At 48.1% G+C, this 18,289-nt stretch overlaps 1 protein-coding gene across 1 annotated transcript in view; it reads right to left on the bottom strand.

Annotated features, from left to right (window-relative positions):
* Positions 1 to 15,045, bottom strand: part of LOC103372458 (fascin) — an 18,029-nt gene extending 2,984 nt beyond the window's left edge. Inside the window, exons 1-3 of the mRNA XM_008302112.1 lie at positions 14,020 to 15,045; positions 2,606 to 2,762; positions 1,595 to 1,716 (exon numbers count right to left, since the gene is read on the bottom strand). Coding sequence (XP_008300334.1) covers positions 1,595 to 1,716; positions 2,606 to 2,762; positions 14,020 to 14,860 — 1,120 coding nt within the window. The 5' untranslated portion in view covers positions 14,861 to 15,045. The remainder of the gene's footprint in view (positions 1 to 1,594; positions 1,717 to 2,605; positions 2,763 to 14,019) is intronic.
* Between the last annotated feature and the right edge of the window lie 3,244 nt (positions 15,046 to 18,289).

Raw genomic sequence — 18,289 nt, 5'->3', positions numbered from 1 at the left:
GGAAGCCGGAGAACCCGGAGAGAACCCACGCTGCACGGGGAGAACATGGAGACTCCACGCAGGAAGATCCCGGGTGTCCTCACCGGGACGCCAACCGGCGACCTTCTAGCTGTGAGGCGACGGTGCTAACCACTGATCCACCTGCATCTGCAACATGTACGAGCATAACCGCCGTGAGTCAGGATGACGTCTGACGTCATCAACAGCGAAACCTTTGTTGTGTTTCTGACTCCACTGGTTTTGTGATTTCTCAATGAGGAGCAGAAACGAACAAACACGAGTCAGCAGCAGGACGGTGATGGTTCAGGAGGATCATCCTGGTGACGATGAGTTCTCCCAGAGTCAGAGCCAGCAGCCTCCGAACCCGGACAAGGCACATCTACATAACAGGACTTCTGGGAGGAACTTCACGCTCCTGTCAGACCCGCTTCGTTAACGGGTCGGCTGCAGGTGTAAACATCCTGCTGCTCATCGGTCGACGGTTAAACCTCGAACCGTTTCCACGTCACTTTCACACGACAGAAGTCTGAAGTGAAGCATGTGGGACGTGTTGTAGGAAAGGATTGCCAAAATCACAGCACACCTTGTTTTTCATTTTACAGTTTCTGATCTATGAGGCGATGAAGTGAAAAGCCCGTCCTCATAAAACCTCACAGCAACGAACAGCTCAAAGACAAATGATGCTCAACGGATAACGATTGTGATCCGAGTGTGAACACAAGGAGCTGAAGTTGGTTCCTTCCAGCTGTTCAGAACTCTTCTCTGAGTGTTTAAGGCAGCAGCAGGATCACAAGAGAGCCCAGAGAGGATCGGTCCGGACCAGGACTTCATCACAAAACCTGCATGTCTTCACGTTTAGCTTCCAGCTGTTTAGGACGATTTCTTTGTAGTTTATCACAAACCTGCAGCACCGACCAGTGGCAGGATCCTCGAGTCTCCAGAGACAAAGAGCTGCGAGGTTAACGCATCAGCCGTGACTTTAACTATAAATGATTCCAACATGGAGACGGTGAGAATCAACAGCTGTGGGTTCATATTTAGTCACATCCTGAGGTTTAGCCTCACTGTTACAAAACAAACCAGGCTGTTGGTTGTTTGTAGGCTTTAATTAGCTGCTGCTTTATTCTGTTATTGCGTCATACATCACTGGATGTACCGACTGGGTTCGCGTCGCTCTCCGGCACCGTGGGCGGTTTGTGTGAATGCAGCCATGATTAACAAAAAAAAAGTGATTTAAGTATGAAAGAGGCTTGGATGACAGAACGCCGTCCCTTTAACGGGTCGATGAACTCAGCAGCGTTCCCTGTCTGACCGGGGCCTTGGTGTCACCGGGCTCCACCGTCATTCTGGAGTTCTTGCATAATTTTCGTCAACAAACATAATTAACTGAGTCACAACTTTGCAAAAACCTAACGAACCCTCGAGCCTTAAAGCAGCAGAACCACAGAAGTGCTGAGACCTCTGAAGGAACGATGCAGCATCCAGCCTCCATCTAATTACTTTCACTGTGTTGAAATTCAGTGAGTCACTGCTGAGCAGCGCATCAGCCGGCTGCGTGTCTGTCTGCGCGGCTGAATCAACAAATCGCACTGACCCGCGGAGTCGATGGTGGCCGCTAGCTGGCCGTTTTTCTTGGCGGCGACGTATTTCCCATTAGCGGCCCGGAGAGTCAGCCTCTTCCCACGCCACTCGATGTCGAAGTAGCAGTTAGCTGACCTGCAGACAGAGAAGGAGAGCGAGTGAAAGAGATGAGAGGGAGAATTACATTTACATGGCAGTTAAATATCCGGCACAAGTGTCAGGTGTAAACACGTTCAGCTCCGACCGCGCCCAGGTGTTTCTCTACAGGTGAGTAACTGTCAGGTAACCGGAGAGGTCGACTCCAGGAAGATAAACTGGGCTACACGGAGCGGCTCGCTAACTCAGAATGTTGGATTCAACTCTTATCTTTCATCAAAGCAGCTCTGAATCATTCTCAGAAACGTTCTCCAGTTGGCCTTGGAGCTGGAGAAGATTTCTGTGGTCTCATCTGTGAGGAGCAAACTGAGTCAAATGTCAAGAATGCGATGGAGAAATCATTCGAGCTCCCTGCAGGATGTTGCGCAGTTCGACCCCACCGCATCGAGGGCTATCTCTGCTCTGTTATGTTTAAAAAACGGAGGCTGGTCTGGCCCCGAGTTAACACAGAACACATGCTGCTCCCATTAATCTGACGCTGGAGTAGATTATTGTCGCTGTGTCGCTCCTGCACATGTGCAGCTTCTACGGAGCGCCACACGTCTGTACATTAAAAGGTCGTCACAGTAACGGATGTAGTTCTCTACTAAGTGCTCCAGGATGACGAGGGAAAGTTTCTGCTCCTGGATCCGTCTGAGGAGGAATTCAGGAGCCCAGGGTCGGAGGTCGGAGGTCAACAGCGAGCTCTCGGCTTCAACAGCACATAAAAGAAAATCCCTCTGTTCACCACACACACCTCCAGTTACCAGACAAGACTAAACACGACGAGCCGCGACGGACCGGCTTCAGGTTTCCCGTCATCACACGCCTCCCCTGACAGGTCGGCGGGCGGACGGGCCGGAGCAGCTGGGATCGTGGCGGTTCTTACTTGGTGGAGGCGGTGCACTGCAGGCCGCCGTTAGCAGTGAGGGTCCAGTATTTCCCAGCGGCTGTCCGGAACGCACACTTCCTGTTTTCACGGCAAATCTCCACCTGGAAGACCTCCTGGTCGCCTTCCTCGTCCTGGTTGGCCGACAGGTCCATGCCTGGGTGGAGCGAGAGGGGAAGAGGCGGGGTTAGACAGAATACAGGCTAGTGGGTCGGCCACAGAGGACCGGCGTCGGCGTCCTTCGGTCGAGATCAGACGCGCTAAATGAGCAACATGGAGGAGATTAGTGAAGGATTTCACACACATCTGTCCAGACAGAGGCCGCCCTGCTCCGGATTAGCCGTCGCTACGGTCGGTCACACAACAGAGGAAACGGACCAATCTGATCAATTTAATCTTAATCTGCGAAAATTTTGGTTAATTCCACGAAACTCTGATTGGTCGGAGAATCGGCCTCCTGAGATTAACTCGTTATTTATGGCAGCAGCAGAGGATCTTTAAATGGTGGCCGTTGGGTCGACTTTTACTCAGAACCAACCAACACCAGGTCAAAGAAGTCGTATTTGAACAAGCTGAGCAGCCAACGTGCTCCATAACGTAAAACTGAATGCTCGCTATCGTGAACATTCCTGGTGCTGATTCGAGTCCATTCACTCCGCCGTCTGTGTAACATCAGACCTCATTAAAATCACGCCACAGACTTTAAAAGGGACGCAAACAAATATGAGTCGGCTGTGGGATGAACACACACAACAGGCTCGCTTCATGCAGCACAATGGCCGCTATTGTGCTGCATGAAGTTATGGGATGGACCGACCTATAGCCGGAGGGAGGGAGGGAGCGTCTGCTGTGTAAATGTGTGAAGAGAGGGAACCACGGAAACAGAAAGAAAGATGTGTTTGAGACAACAGACCGGTCCGATCCGTCTCCCTTCCGCTACAGATCCAACAGCAGAACCTGACTGATGTGTTTGTTCACGTCCAGAACCAATAACCAATAATCAAGAAGACTGACGATTTGGAACTAAGTGATGATCTGATTCTGTGATCTCTTTAAGTCACTTCTTAAAACACACGTTTTATAGCTTCCTGCTCTTTTTGTGTGTGTTCTACTTTCATCAGTTGCTTGTTGTGTTTTCATTTTTAATGTATTTTGATTGAAAAGCACTTTATGACATTTGTTTTGAAAAGTTCTCTATAAATGAAGTTTATTATTATTATTAACTTAAACAGAAATCTTTGTCCAAATGCCTTTTTCCTGCTGTTTTTCAGATTTTTCGACATTATTTCTCTTTGATCAGGACCAGTCACTCAGCGCTGTGGGCAGGATGATAAATCACAGGTAGACGTAGGCGGCTGCAGCAGAGCCAAAGTCTCCTAAATTTTAATTGAATCCATTTAAATTTGCATGAAACACAACAACAGATCACCAGTAGAGTAAAACTAACCCGTCTCACAACAACAGATTTAATCCATTTACATTTATTTCACCTGGATTCAGATTTAAAAAGAGAAATACTGCAGACAATCTGTTGTGATAATTGGCTAAAAGTCAGCACATATGCAAATATAATATCAGCTTATGTATACTAATATTGCATTTTTATTGCCTAAAAAGACATACAGGCATCTGCCCTGAACAATCCAGTACCAGACAAGTTCTGATGTGATTCTAGTCCGACACCACAGAGCGACTCTAGAATGAGGTCATAGCTGGTTCTGTCCACATTCAGCACAAGAAAGAAAACACACATTAGTCCTCTCGCCTGCAAAAGTCAGCCTGCACGGGGATTGAGTTTCTGCAGAAATATGTGTGGATACACACACACACACACACACACACACACACACACACGAGTGGAAGGAAAATATCAGCGACCATAATGGGAACCACATGGTGGTGGAGGAGGAGGAGGAGGAGGAGGAAGAGGAGGAGGGTACACAGAAGATGAAATGTTGAAATGTAAGTTCAGCTGTGACGGACGAGGAGGAAGCTTTCAGAGGAGGACATGTGGAGGAGAAAAGGGCTGAAGGCTGCTCAGGCCTCTGCTGTGATCCTCACTGCTTCCTGTTCAGTCAGGCGTCGCACAGTAGCGCCGCCGAGTCGACGTACGGCTGCAGCCGTCTGGAGGTGAGCAAACCTGCAGCGGCCAAACGGACTCATTGAAGGTTGTTCGAATCGAAATATATTAAAAAGGTTCCAACTGTAGATTATTACTTTAAAGGTCTAATAATAAACAGAGCAAAGTTTGTAATATCTTAAAGAACTTTCATTACTCAACCCGAGAATCAACCTCCTCATGTTGTCATCAGAGAATAAACTCGTCCTCTGAATGTGGAACGATTCACTTCTTTAGAAAACCACAGATCAATCATTAAAAATAGAGCAAAACCAACAGTTCTGCTGAGAGACCCGATGCATTTATAGATGCTCAATTTGAAAGAGCTGCTTCCTATTAGCCTCCAGTAAGATCGACAAGACTTGGTTTCTTCATTTCTCTGTGTTCAGACTCTTGGTTCAACAGTTTCATCTCAGATGCATTAAAAAACAAATCACACACAAAAAGCTCCATATGTGTTAAACTTGTCTTCCTGGCACCGCTAGTTTCTCCCACAGGACACAACATGAGCTTCACTACATGGAGATGAAGCACAACACTCTGCCACGCTCTGACATGAACAACTGCTTCAACACAGATCATTTCATTTAAAAACTTCAACTCAGTCCAGGAGGAGGCAACATGTTTGGTTGTGGGTCTGCTGTAGGAGGACTCCTGCCTTCATCTTTCCACACACACACATCAAAGCTGGTCAGAAGTTATCAGAACAGAGAAACATTAGTAGATGCACACAGAGCGTGAAAACACAAGACGAAGCACCCTGAGGCAGAAAGAGGCTCCGTGTTGGTTCGACCAGATGATCGGTCTGTGAAGCTCACGGGGTCGTGGAAGGAGGAAGGCAGGTCTGCAATCAGGCAGCACAACAACCACAACAAAGGAGCTGAGCAGAACCCTCCCAAACCACACCAAACACACGCTGGTGGGCTAGAACACAACCCGTCTATCTGTCCGTCCACTCCACCCACCGCATTCAGGCCCGATGGCACAGATTTGTGGACCGCGAGCCGGCACTGAGGCCCTGCTGTGAACGCACGCGATTGTTTGGTGCGTGCGTTTGTGTGTCTCCTATTGTTCGGCCGGCCCGACCGGGGAGGCAACCAGCTGGGGCGCAAACAGGGAGCCAGATCACCGGCTTTTGTTCTGACCCAAACAGGCACACACAGTGCAGCAGGGCCGGCCAGGGCCTGAGCACGGCGCCGACGGAAACATCGCCGCTCTCGATGCGCAAAAACAGGTCAGACATGCAGGAAACAGCACCGGACCAGGGGATGGCCCAAATCTTTTTGCTAAAATCGATTGTAAACTCCAGTGAGTGCTCAGTGTGCTGCTGAAGCACTGAGAGCCGCTCTAATGGCCTGATGTGGAGACAGAGCAGGACGACACGCCGGAGACCAGCTCCAGTCGAACCCACCATAAAACAGACCAACACTGAGGAGGAGAGGTTCCTGTGCAGCCGGCCAGCGAGAGGCAGCTCGTCTGGCATCCTCCCAACACACAAACACAGTCTGAAAACCAACAAACACACACGAGGTCTCATAAACACACTGAAGCTCCGACGAGCTCCGTCACAGGATCACCAAGGACGCACCACCGTGTTGCTCCTTCTGTTTTCTTTCCTTTGGCCGACTGTGTTGACTCGCTGCAGACGGATGGAGAACACGGTCAGCCTTCACCCTACAGGCATCATCACCACCGGTCACGGCCGGCCTCAGCGCCTCGTGTCTCATTTCCTGCTGGTGGGGGGCTGAAGGGGACGGCGAGGGGGGTCAAGGTTGACTCACGGCCAGACGCAACATGGAGCCACGGTTTCTGTGTCCAACCTTCAACCAGACGCTGCACGGCTTAACGCCTGACTGGAGCTCTGGCTTTAAATCATTTTATTTGCACTGGAGTCTGTAAAAAACGACCACCATCACCACCACCACCACCACCACCACTACCATACAACAGGCCTGAGCTTCAACCCAGTCTCCTAGAAACTACATCTTTATGAAACTAAAGCACATTTTCAGTTACCAGACCACATTTATTAAACACATTTAAGCCCTGTATCTATCTTATTGCTCTACACTCGCTCCTCTTCATCAGACCCATCACATATTAGATGTCATCACCATGGTAACCTGGAAAATGGAGGAGAAGCTTCAAATGTGTTGAGCAATGGTGTGATTTTAACCTAAACCTGACCAATGGTGTCCAAACCATCTGTCCTCTCCTGCTTATGTGGACCACAGCTGAGAAAATGAGACCTTGCATTCCTCTCAAAAGCTAATTGCAGTTCAGTTGTGTGGAGATGGAATTGTTGGGAGACATGGTTGCCATGACAACCGCAGTAAATACAAAGCTTTAGCCTGCAGAGTGTTAGCTTAGCCTACCATCTAGCCTGGCTCCCCTGTGGTTTAAACTAACTATAGTCATATTTCCATGTAGCTGTCAAGCAACATTGCTAATGCTAATTCGACTCGTTTCCTTGCTTTGAAGCCAACAAGCTAGGCTGCGTCGTGTCCTCAGAAGGCGGCGCTATATGTTTGGTTACACATGGCTGCAATAAACCTAAAAAGAAAAAAACAACAACCAACAAACAAAACTTAAACTGTTTTCAGTCGGGAAAGTGCCGATGATTCCTCACGTCAGCTGATTCTAGCCTTGATTCAAGCCGTCCAGACGACAACGACAACAAAAGAAGCTAAAACTGCTGAGCTCATCGTTTGCTACGTCAGGAACTCCCGTTACGTTCATCAACTCTGTTGGAAAAAGTCAAAAACCAACTCCAGCGAGCGAATGTTGCTGAACTTTTTCTAATGCGATGCTTTTAAACGTGCATGAAAAGACTTGCTGGAAACAGCTTACGTCTGGTAAAAGCCTCCATTATGCTGCCTTGCGGACACACATGGACGGCTGCCGACACCATGGACACATAATTGCTCCTATTACTCTACTTCTCTGGTCTCCTTGGAAGGTTTCCATCGGAGCGTCGTCACCATGCAGACTGAGGTTCTGGGCGGACGGGTCCTTGTGAACTTTCGTGGACTTGGGAAGATGACGAAACCAACGTCATGTGGACGCTGTTGGTCCTCAGAATGCGTGACACCAAGTGGGTCTGCTTTCCCCCCAAAACTATTCCTTTAAACGCATGATCCTGAGTGTGATCAATGTGGCTCACAGTTTAATGTGGCGTTAGTCATGTTTTATAGGAGCTTCCAGGGGGTTCATACATTCATACCAGGTCTTGTGAGTGGAACAGCTTAGTCACAGGATGCAGCCACAAAACATTCACTGAAACTGATGATTATTAACTCAACTATCAGGCATGAATTCAGTCCCGCTACAGATCACGGCTCCAAATATACAATCAGGAGCTAAAAAGCGATGAGCACTCAGCGGTGGACGGGATACGACGGGCTCTCGTCCGTTCAGTCGACAGACTGACGCTCAGCCTTCAGTCGCCCCTTGTGCTTCGGTTTAGTGGCAGAAAAAGGCCACTTAACGCAGAAAAAGGCCACTTAATGGGCTAACGGACTGATAATTGCGTCTTAGCCCATGTTAAGGCCGTTAAACAGGCTCTCAGGGAATTTGCGAGCCGGGATGAGAGTGTACGTTACGAGCTGGAAACGAGCGGCGGCGCAGGGTCCGTTGGATGGATGTGAGCTCAAACCGGCCGATGGCAGAAAACGTTGACGTAATGTTGACTTAATGTCTGTCAGATGGAAGTTTAGAGTCGTTTCCTGTGTTCCTACATGACGATAATAAAGCCTGCAGCCGCTACGGAGAGTAAATATGATGGATTTGGTTTAAATTACAAGAGAATCCCGTTTCATGTGAAGGACTGTGAACTAGTTAGCTTCTCTCAAGTTAAAATACAATAAATGACTCTAAATAGTTACTCGGTACCAGTACCAGTGGCGTCACCATCTTAAAATGGGATTTCTTTGCAACGTTTTGGATTCACATGAATATTAACTACAATGAGTCCAAAGAACTGGATGTGAATTGCGGGTATCAGCCTGCCATTGGCCAATAAACTCAAAAATTACGAAATTGCTTGTCATTGGAAACAACAACGAGCTCCACGCTGCACCCTACCGCATCAAAAATTAAACTAACAGGTTTTGCAGAGGATGTGAATCGTGCTTTAAGGCAGCTTTGCTAGTTTTTTGTGGTGGATCATCTAGTTTAATGACGGCGCTCACCTACCTGCATGAAAATGTTCCACTGAATCCTTCGTTTAGCCCCGCCCACGACAGCTGTGATTGGATGGAAGAAATAAAAACACGATGGAGTATCCATTCCCCCAAATAGCAATGTTTTAAATCTACAATATTGTACATTTTTGACTAAATCTTAAGTTGAACAAATGACTACATTTGTCAGAATCATCAAAGTTGGATATTTTCCCACATTATTCGGCTCTAGGCCAAACTGAGGTGCTTACATCAGTTAAAAGTGTCATGAGCTGCCACTTTAGATGAAATTCTGTTGTTTATGTGCAACTGATTCTTGTAATTTTGGCAATAGTTCAGTTAGAATTATATTTTATTGATGTTTTTTGAAACAAGAATCCAAAAAGTGACGGTACAAATAAACTGAAACCTATTTTACTGCCAATGTCCCCAAAGACCTCGTCGGTAAAGCTGTGTTTGTCTGTACGCTCAATCTGAGGGTTAAAACGTTATAACTGAAGGCCGACACGCTTCATTTTACTGTAAGAGAAGGTTGTACGTAAATATAAATGGGAACGTCTTGAGTCAACCACCGCGGCTCCAACTAATGAAGGGATGTGTCAACGAGATTTACTGCATGCAAGTTTGTGAACTCCATAAACAGTTGAGTCCAAAAAAATAAAAAGGAAAAGGCATCTGTTTTGACTGGACTAAAGCAGCTTTTGGACGGAGCCACTCGAGCTTTCTCAAGTCAAAAAGCTTCAGCTGCTAATGGAAACCAGCCCACTCGAACCACCATCTTGGCTCAGGTCTACCAGACAGAGCGGGACCGAGCAGCTGTCAGTTTGTAAAAACATCTGGAGCCGCTTTAATTTCGCTCAACGTTTAATCCACATAACAATGATCCAGTTGTTGGTGGAGCACCGTCCTCTAAAGATTGGAGTCTTTCTCCTCGTTATGAGAAAACGGAGCAGGGAGGACGTGGGTTCAACTCCTCGTTAGCGAGGTTCAGACGACTAGCTGACCTCACACCTTTATCAGCATTTCAAGTGACAGAGCAGCGATCTGACACCAGGGCTCTCTGTTCTCCACAGTTAAAATCTATGTAACTGCCTTAGTGACATGACAGCAAGCAGCACCAGAAAGTGAGTCGACAACCTGCCAAGACCTTAGTCAGCAGAAATATATGCTCACAGTTTGGGGGCGACGCGACTGATCGGCTTGGCGCACAAAGGAACCAGGGCTGTGGTGTCCAGGTCCACCATCCGGCCTTCCACGATCAGTTCATTACCTTTGGTCGGAGGGCTGAACTATCCAGCTTTGAACCGACCCAACCTAACCGAGCCTGCTGGGTCGGACTTATTTACTGAACATGTGATCAGAGTCGACGTGCGAAATGTCGGAGTTGCTGCACTACGTTCAAACGGGTGGACAAAAAGCGGCGTGTATACTTCACAGTAGGGATCGGCTGATATGGGTTTTCGAGGACCGATACCGATGCAGATCAAGAAAGGCAGATAACCGATATTTTGACACCAATATGCATTGCATGTCATATTTTAACAGCATGTGATACCAGAGAACCTGTCATCCATACCAAGTTCTTATCATACACTACACATGAAACTCTCAGACATGTCTTCAGCGATGTGTCCTGGGGTCATTGGGTGTTTCAGGTCTCACATCATCATACACCCTCTCCCAGGCGACCCAGCCAGGGTTGATCAGGGCCCGACTTGTGTCTAAGTAGCTTGTGTTGTCCACAGATCACCCTGCTTGATCCACAGCCATCTTGATGCCATTTCAGCAGCATCTGTGATGTTCCTGAAGGCCTTCCTGGTGTGCAGTCCCTTTACCTTGAGCATCTTGAGGGCCCTGATGAGGGACTGGCCAACAAATCCTCTGCACCCCACCTCAATGGGGTTGCACTGGGTCCTCCAGCCTTTGCTTTAGCATTCGCCTGCCAGCTCCTCATACTTGGCCCTTTTCCTCTCGAAGGCCTCCTTCATTCGGTCTTCCCAGAGAATAGTCAATTCCAGCAGGACCACCTGCCTGATGTTTCAGACACCAGGACGATGTCTGGCCTGAGTGGACACCGTCCAGGTGTCTGAAACATGAAGGCAAGTGGTCCTGCTGGAATTGACTGTTCTCTGGGAGGACGGACCTCGGCTTCTTCATTACTAAGGGTGACTATACCTGATTATGTAAAGCAGAAATAGGAGTGACTGAATGACTCCTCTGTTTATGTGGGACCGACAAAAGTTGATCAGTTTCTTGCATATCTTCTCTATTTCCTTAATCCTTCACTGGTCTGCCCCACTAAAGTCCAGATCTTAAAGCATTATTAAGTATTTTTTCAGACTCTGTTTCATGGTACCTTGTAGCTGCCTGCTAACTTAGCTGCTAGCCGTTAGCATAGCCACAGTGAGAGACGCTAATTTCCTGGTCTGCTGAGGAGGCATTTCTGAGACCACAAAGTGACGACAGGCAGAGAGAGGAGGCTGCATCTAATTTATCAATAATCAGGCAAAAGATAATCACAATTTCCCAATAATCAGCCTGTCCCTATGTTGCTAACAGCAGCTAACACAGCTCAACAGCCAACATGGCAGCTCATTGGAACAGCAGCTCTTTGGTTTGCTCCATCTTCAGATGTCAAATGAATACAGGCGGCTGGTCGGTTCTCAGCATTTCAGTATAAAAATAGCCAGGTTTAAATAATTGATTTAATATGCTGCAAATGCTAAGTAAGACTGCAGACAGAGGGAACCCAGTGCACGGTGGAGCATCTGCAGATAATGTGCAGGTTGTTTCCCCAACGATCAATCATGTGGATCGACAGCAGAGATGAGTTCAGTTCACTCAGACCAAACACACCAGTCAAAGCTGTGCAGCAAACATGGACGCACTGTTTTACATTTTTGAGGGAGGAAATGCACCAAATACGTTTGTTTGATTTATATATGCTTACACAATGCTTTCAGATGACAGATGCAGATTGTAAAAATGTGGGTTTGGTTGCATTAAAACTCCAACGAGTCCCTTAAACGCTCAGCAGACGGCTGCATTTTGCATGAAGAGGCACCACACAGAGAGAGCATCGATAATTTATGCAGAGCTGCAAGTAGGGTTGAAGAATTAATTTAAATATTATTAAAATCTCAATATAGTCGAGAGCATTACCCAACTCTGAGGACAGGATTTTTTTTTTTTTTTTCTTTTTTGTTTATAAATGGAAAACGTGTCAGAACATGTCATGACAGATGAACTGTGGTGCTACAGAGAAGCCTATAAATCACATAAAGACAGGGAACATCCTTGTTTGGTACATTTTGTTTTTTCTCCCAGAGGAAAAGAAATAAAATCATTATACACTCTTCTAAACTAAACTCATGTCAGTGATGATTAAATGGCAGCTAGTGGGACGGTTTCTGATTCAAGATGGTGAAACGTGTCCTGACAGGATATTTTACGTAAATAAATGAATTAATTTGAACGAGTCCAGTCGAGCTGTCCCTCTGTTCGGTTACAAACTGTGACAGAAGGTTTTTTTTGCTCGGCTCCAACATAAAAAGCTATAATCTGAGCAGATGTGTCTTCAAATTTAAATGCAACTCATGCTCTCATTTCAGAAGCGTCACGTCGTGCCAGCAGCCCCCTTTTTAACTCAACTTCTAACTTCCTCCATTTTGTGTCTGAACTGCTGACGAAGGGAGATAAATATTCCTGTGACAAGTAAACAAAGCAGCGAGACAGAACAGACGACGACAGGCACATCGTTCTCTCTGAAATGAAGCAGCCAAACCGCTAAAACGTCAAATCATCCTCCCACCGCGCTCCTCTGAGCATCACTTACACATTCCTGTCATTCATTATGGTCAGGGGTGCAGTCCAGGTAGCGCTCCTCGTCTCCATGCAAATCCAGGAGTGATATTTAGAGAATGATTCACAGGCCGGTCTCAATGCATTTCTCAGCACAGTTTAAGGGAGTGAGGGATGCCACCGATGACGGCCGTGCAGACAAACAGCAGCCTGAAGGCCGGAGGAGTGGGGGAGGGGGTGGAGGCAGCGTTACAGAGATGTGGAATAAAAAAAGAGAGGAACAATGAGAAATGGAAAAAGACAGGAGGGCTGAGGACGAGAGGAAGGAAGGAAGGAAGGAAGGAAGGAAGGAAGAGGTGGAGGGACGAGCCTGTGTTCCTTCAAACAGCTGCAGCCCACATGGACATCGAGGCTCACAGGTCTGATTAAAACACAGCACAGCTCAGAGGACACCTGCAGCAGGTATTTATGACGGCCACGGCTCCATCCATCCATGTTCAGCCTGAACGTGGCCCTGAGCTGCTCTCAAACGTACAAAAGCCTCTAATTTCAGCTTTTCTCTCCCGTTCATTAGACAGCTGAGGCGGTGGAGTGGCTCTGGTCAGCAGATGGTGGCATGCATGTGTTTGGCCTTTAAAATGCCTCATATGAGCAAAGTGAGAGACTCTGAATGTGGAACATCACAGCCGGGAGACGGACGAATGAACTGATAAGTCTGGTAGCTAAAGGCCAAATATTTGCTCTTCTCAGCTCAGAATCCTGGCGTTATGCTCCTGGAGCTGCTCAGCCCTCCAGTTGGAGGCTGTTTTACATTTGAATGATGCCACACGCGCACACGGTGCTGCCTGTGAGCCGGGCCCGGGTCTCTGGACCGGGCCCAGGCCACTGGGCCACTTTGTTCACCATTTTCACGTCAGCTGCCTGAAACACAGCCACCATGTAGCAGCTCTGAGCTCACATTCACAGGAGGCGGCTGGAACAATGGAGGCCAACATGCTGGTAGGAGCTGATGTGGGCGCCGGCTGCAGGCCTCCAGTCTGAGGGGACTGTCCTGGATGGACCTGGATCCTGGCCAAAGAGCTTCTGTTTGACATGTGTAAATACACACAGGCCCTGTTGTGTGACTGTATGGAGGCATGAGGAGTGTGTGTGTGTGTGTGTGTGTGTGTGTGTGTGCGTGTGTACAGTCTCACATTCCATCACGTGAACCCTTCCTCCCCCACAGAAGGTACCAACAAACACACACTCATTCACACACTCTCCATCCCTACCGGACCGGACCGGACCGGACCGGGCCGGACCACCACACCCACCTTGCCGGGTGGAGACGTTCCTCTCGTTGGCGGCGGTGAGCACGACCTGCGGGTGGCTCTGCTCCAGCACGAACAGCTCGTCTTTGCCCACGCGCGCGCTCTTGCCGGACTTCATGGTACCGGAGGGCCCGGAGGGCGCCAGGTACCGGCCGCTGCAGTCCCTGAAGGCCACCTTGCCGGAGCGGAACTCCAGCGTGTAGCCCGTGCTCTTGTCCGTGGAGGCGACCAGCGCGCCGTCGTTCCGCAGGAAGCGGTTGTCGGAGGTCTGCAGGTGGTAGCGCTGCTCGCGGAACACCAGCGTGATCATGGAGTCCACACCCCACGGGACGTCCCGGTCGATGGCGATCTCGTCCACCTTGGAGCTCAGGTGCGCGTACCGCTTGCGCGTCAGGCTGAAGATGTTGACCTGCGGGTGCATGGCGATGTGCACGCTCCATTTCTCGGCCACGGACGCGGTCTGAGCGAAGCAGATGATCCGGTCCTCGGTGCCGCCCAGGTAGCGGCCGTGCTGTTCCGACTGCAGCGACCAGCGGCCGTCATCGTGGGCGGTGATGACGAACCGGCACTCCGGCCCGGGGCTCTCGCTGTCTCCGGTGACGTTGCCGTCCTTGTCGGCGGCGATGTACCGGCCCAGATGTGACTTGAGCAGGAACACGTTGCCGCTGGACTCGTCCCCGCTCTGCTCCAGGGTCCAGATCTGCTTCTTCTTCATGCTCGTGGCGGAGGCGTTGATCTTGAAGCCGAAGGTCTCCGCCGTGAGGTACTTGTTCCCGCAGTTGATGAGACCGAACTGGATCTGCAGCATGTCGCTGGTTCCGTTGGTCGCGCCGTTGGTCGTCATAGTGGCTTCGGTCCGGGCCGGTTCTGTGTGAGCGGGGCAGAGAGCGGGGAGGGGGGGCGGTTCTGCTACTGAGCTCGCGGCTGAAAGGGTGGGATGCTCCGCTGCCTCGCGTGCTTCTCTTTGTTTGGGAGTGAGTGAGCGCGCGCCGCCGGTCCTCGGTGCTGAGCCTGTGTGAGCAGCGCGAGCCCGCCGCACAGCTGCACCTATATAAGCATCAGTGACGTGTCAGCGCAGGCCACGCCCCCTCCCCCAATAACATGACACACTGAGCACCGGGCTGCTGCTCCGGTCCGGTCCTCCGCTCTCACCTCCGTCTTCTTCTCCTCTCTCCTCCACTTCTCTCCTCCGCTCATTTCTTCTAAAACTCTTCAGTCAGAAGCAGTTTGTAGCACGACAGTGAAGAGAAGCTGCTGCATCAGCATTTATTGAGCGCAGACCAGGATCTCAGCTTGTTTTGGCTTCTAGATGAAAAGTTTGACCCGAAAGCAAAGAATGACTGAAGACTGAGGTCCAGAAAGAACCGCGTCAGACACTGAGGTCCAGAGTCTTCAAACAGAACAATAAAGATCAGTTCACACAACCAAAGCTGCCCTCTTCATCTCAGCAACACTCTGTATGATCCATAGAAACAAACCAGATGTTCACCATCTCTGCTGGGTTTGAAAAGTTGAGGTAGTTTGACCCCAAAGCGAGGTTTGAATCACTCATGATCTCCTCGTCAGGAACAGTGTGTGTCTCCTCTAAAGTTAAATAAACATGTTTAACTGGGTGACAGTCAACATCTAACACCATCTGATCAAACTAAACATGTTTGACAGAAATCAGGTTGCATGAGTAGAAGCTTTGGTGCACCAACCGTCGGCTGTACATGCAGGTGGATGAACCTTCTGCGACGTCACCCAGAGGTTTGGTGGCTCCAGCTGAGAGGTGAAACGAGAGTTATCTTCCCTTTTTAACCCCTCAGGTGTTTGATTAAACCCCCAGACACTCACATCTGTGTATCCACGATCCATTTAAGTCGTGCTTTCATGCCTTAAAATAACCTGGATGTAGCTTTAAGCTGCTGCTTCCTCGATATCGTTCAGATCTGTGAAGTCAGAAGTTCTAAAAATGCAAAAATTCAGTTTAAATAGGAAACTGATTCCAGGAAAATATAATACAGAAAGTGCCACCGTGCAGGTTGACCGGAGTGCTGACTGCATGTTTCACTTGTCTCTCAGCATCTTGGACATCCCAACAAGACCAAGAAACAATCATTATATTAGGTTATCTATAGAAATTATTTAACCATTTCAATCATTTGTTCAGTTGTAAACTGGAAAAGAGACGATGTTGATTCATGTGAAGGAATTTCTCAGCTTAAAAGTGTCGTGGTCTAAATAAGGAAACACACAAACTGTGTGCCGCCAACGAGAAGCTTCCTGGACATTGTGATGGCAGCATGATTTCAATTTAAACAAACTGCTATAACACAAGAACTTAATTCTATTCTTTGAATAGTTGGTTTAAAAAAATAAAAATAAAAATCATAACCAGACTTTAGAACTCGTCCTGAATGTCAACACTGATTTGTTTTTTAAAAAACTCTTTTCATAGAAGTAATTGTTTACTTATTTTTTTTAGCAGTAAAGTTGAAATTCTTCATTTACTGCATGTTTCTGTTCATTCATATGTGGGTCGAGTCATTTTCCTGCATTCCTGCTTGTTATCAGAGGAAACAGTGGGTTTGTAAAACCTGCTGGACCTTTAAGAGAAAACCAGGAGATGCTCAGCGTTCAGCCTCGAAGGACACGATTTGTTCTTTCACTAAAAATCTAAATGTGTGTGTTTTCTGAGGAGGGACACTTTTAATAAACAAACCGACGCTGGAAGTGGACAAACGTTCCAACAACATTTGCGATCGCTGCGATTCAAAGCGTGCGAGTTAGTTTTCCAGCAGATGATAAAATCGTGTCGTTTTCTCTCTCTGATCAGATGGACTCAGCATTCAAATCATGAGGACTGGGTGTGTGTGTCCACTCACAAAGCGCTATTCATGGCCTGAGCATGCACATCAGAGGGCAGGAAAGGCCCAGCTTCACAAACAAAGAGGCCAAACAGATCGCACTGGCATCGTCTCGCTCGGTGCATGTGGATGACTGTGCAGTGAAACGAACACGTCTACGGAGGGCCAGGGTCCCATCGGCAGCAGCTGCAGGATCTTTTTATCACAACACTCAGAGCAGAAGCAGTCAGTGAAGTTACTCGACTGGTTTTCAACGTTCTGTGTGATCTTGGCACAGAGGGATGACAGTTGTTGACTGTTTCCACCTCCTCGACACGCTAGTTCTTGCCTGTTTCACTGCGTAAAGTCTTTACGTTTGGCCCCAAGCTGAGCAATATTCAGCCACAGAACCTAATCCAGCCCGTACATACTGTCACATTTGACCCATTTTGACATTTGACAGCAGTAAAAACACCTTAAAGGTCATTCTGTTAGCCTGAAATCTGATTACTTCTCCTAAAGTGACCCAAAATACACAAAAATGAAAATATTTTAAACTTTTGTACACACTTTTGAGATGGATTTTAGATCCAGCAGTGTGGGTCGAATCAAGGAAAATGATGGTTTTAGGGAATCTGGAAACTGTGAGACTGTACAGGTCATGTTTTATGTGTGTTTTTAATCTAATTTATTAATGTGGCATCGGCTATTTAGACGTTCTAAACAGACCTGTAGTTTAAGATGTGGTGTAGACACAGTATGAGGAAAGTCAGAACTGACCCGAACCACACTGTGAAGGCAGACGATAGGACAGAACAGAATATCCTGTATTAGGCCCACATGGGGACGTTTACAGCATCACAGCAGCAAAGTGACAGAAAGAAAAGCAAGATAACACGATGCACGATATAAATAAGAAACACAGAATAACACAATGATGCTAAGAACACAAAATTAAGAATATATGCATGAACTTGGGCTGCAGGTGGGTCGGTGGTTAGAACCGTGGCCTCACAGCTAGAAGGTCGCCGGTTCGCGTCCCCGTGAGGACAAACATTGCTGCTGAAATGTGGATAAATCCTTTCCTAAGACACATGCTTCACTTCAGACTTCTGTCGTGTGAAAGTGACGTGGAAACGGTTCGAGGTTTAACCGTCGACCGATGAGCAGCAGGATGTTTACACCTGCAGCCGACCCGTTAACGGAGCGGGTCTGACAGGAGCGTGAAGTTCCTCCCAGAAGTCCTGTTATGTAGATGTGCCTTGTCCGGGTTCGGAGGCTGCTGGCTCTGACTCTGGGAGAACTCTGGGCTGCAGCCGTTCATCGTCACCAGCGATGATCCTCCAGGAACCATCACCGTCCTGCTGCTGACTCGTGTTTGTTCGTTTCTGCTCTTCATTGAGAAATCACAAAACCAGTGGAGTCAGAAACACAACAAAGGTTTC

Source organism: Stegastes partitus, unplaced genomic scaffold (assembly GCF_000690725.1).
Source record: "Stegastes partitus isolate 25-593 unplaced genomic scaffold, Stegastes_partitus-1.0.2 Scaffold1759, whole genome shotgun sequence".
In the NCBI taxonomy this organism is placed as follows: domain Eukaryota; kingdom Metazoa; phylum Chordata; class Actinopteri; family Pomacentridae; genus Stegastes; species Stegastes partitus.
This window is presented reverse-complemented; position numbering and strand designations above follow the sequence as displayed.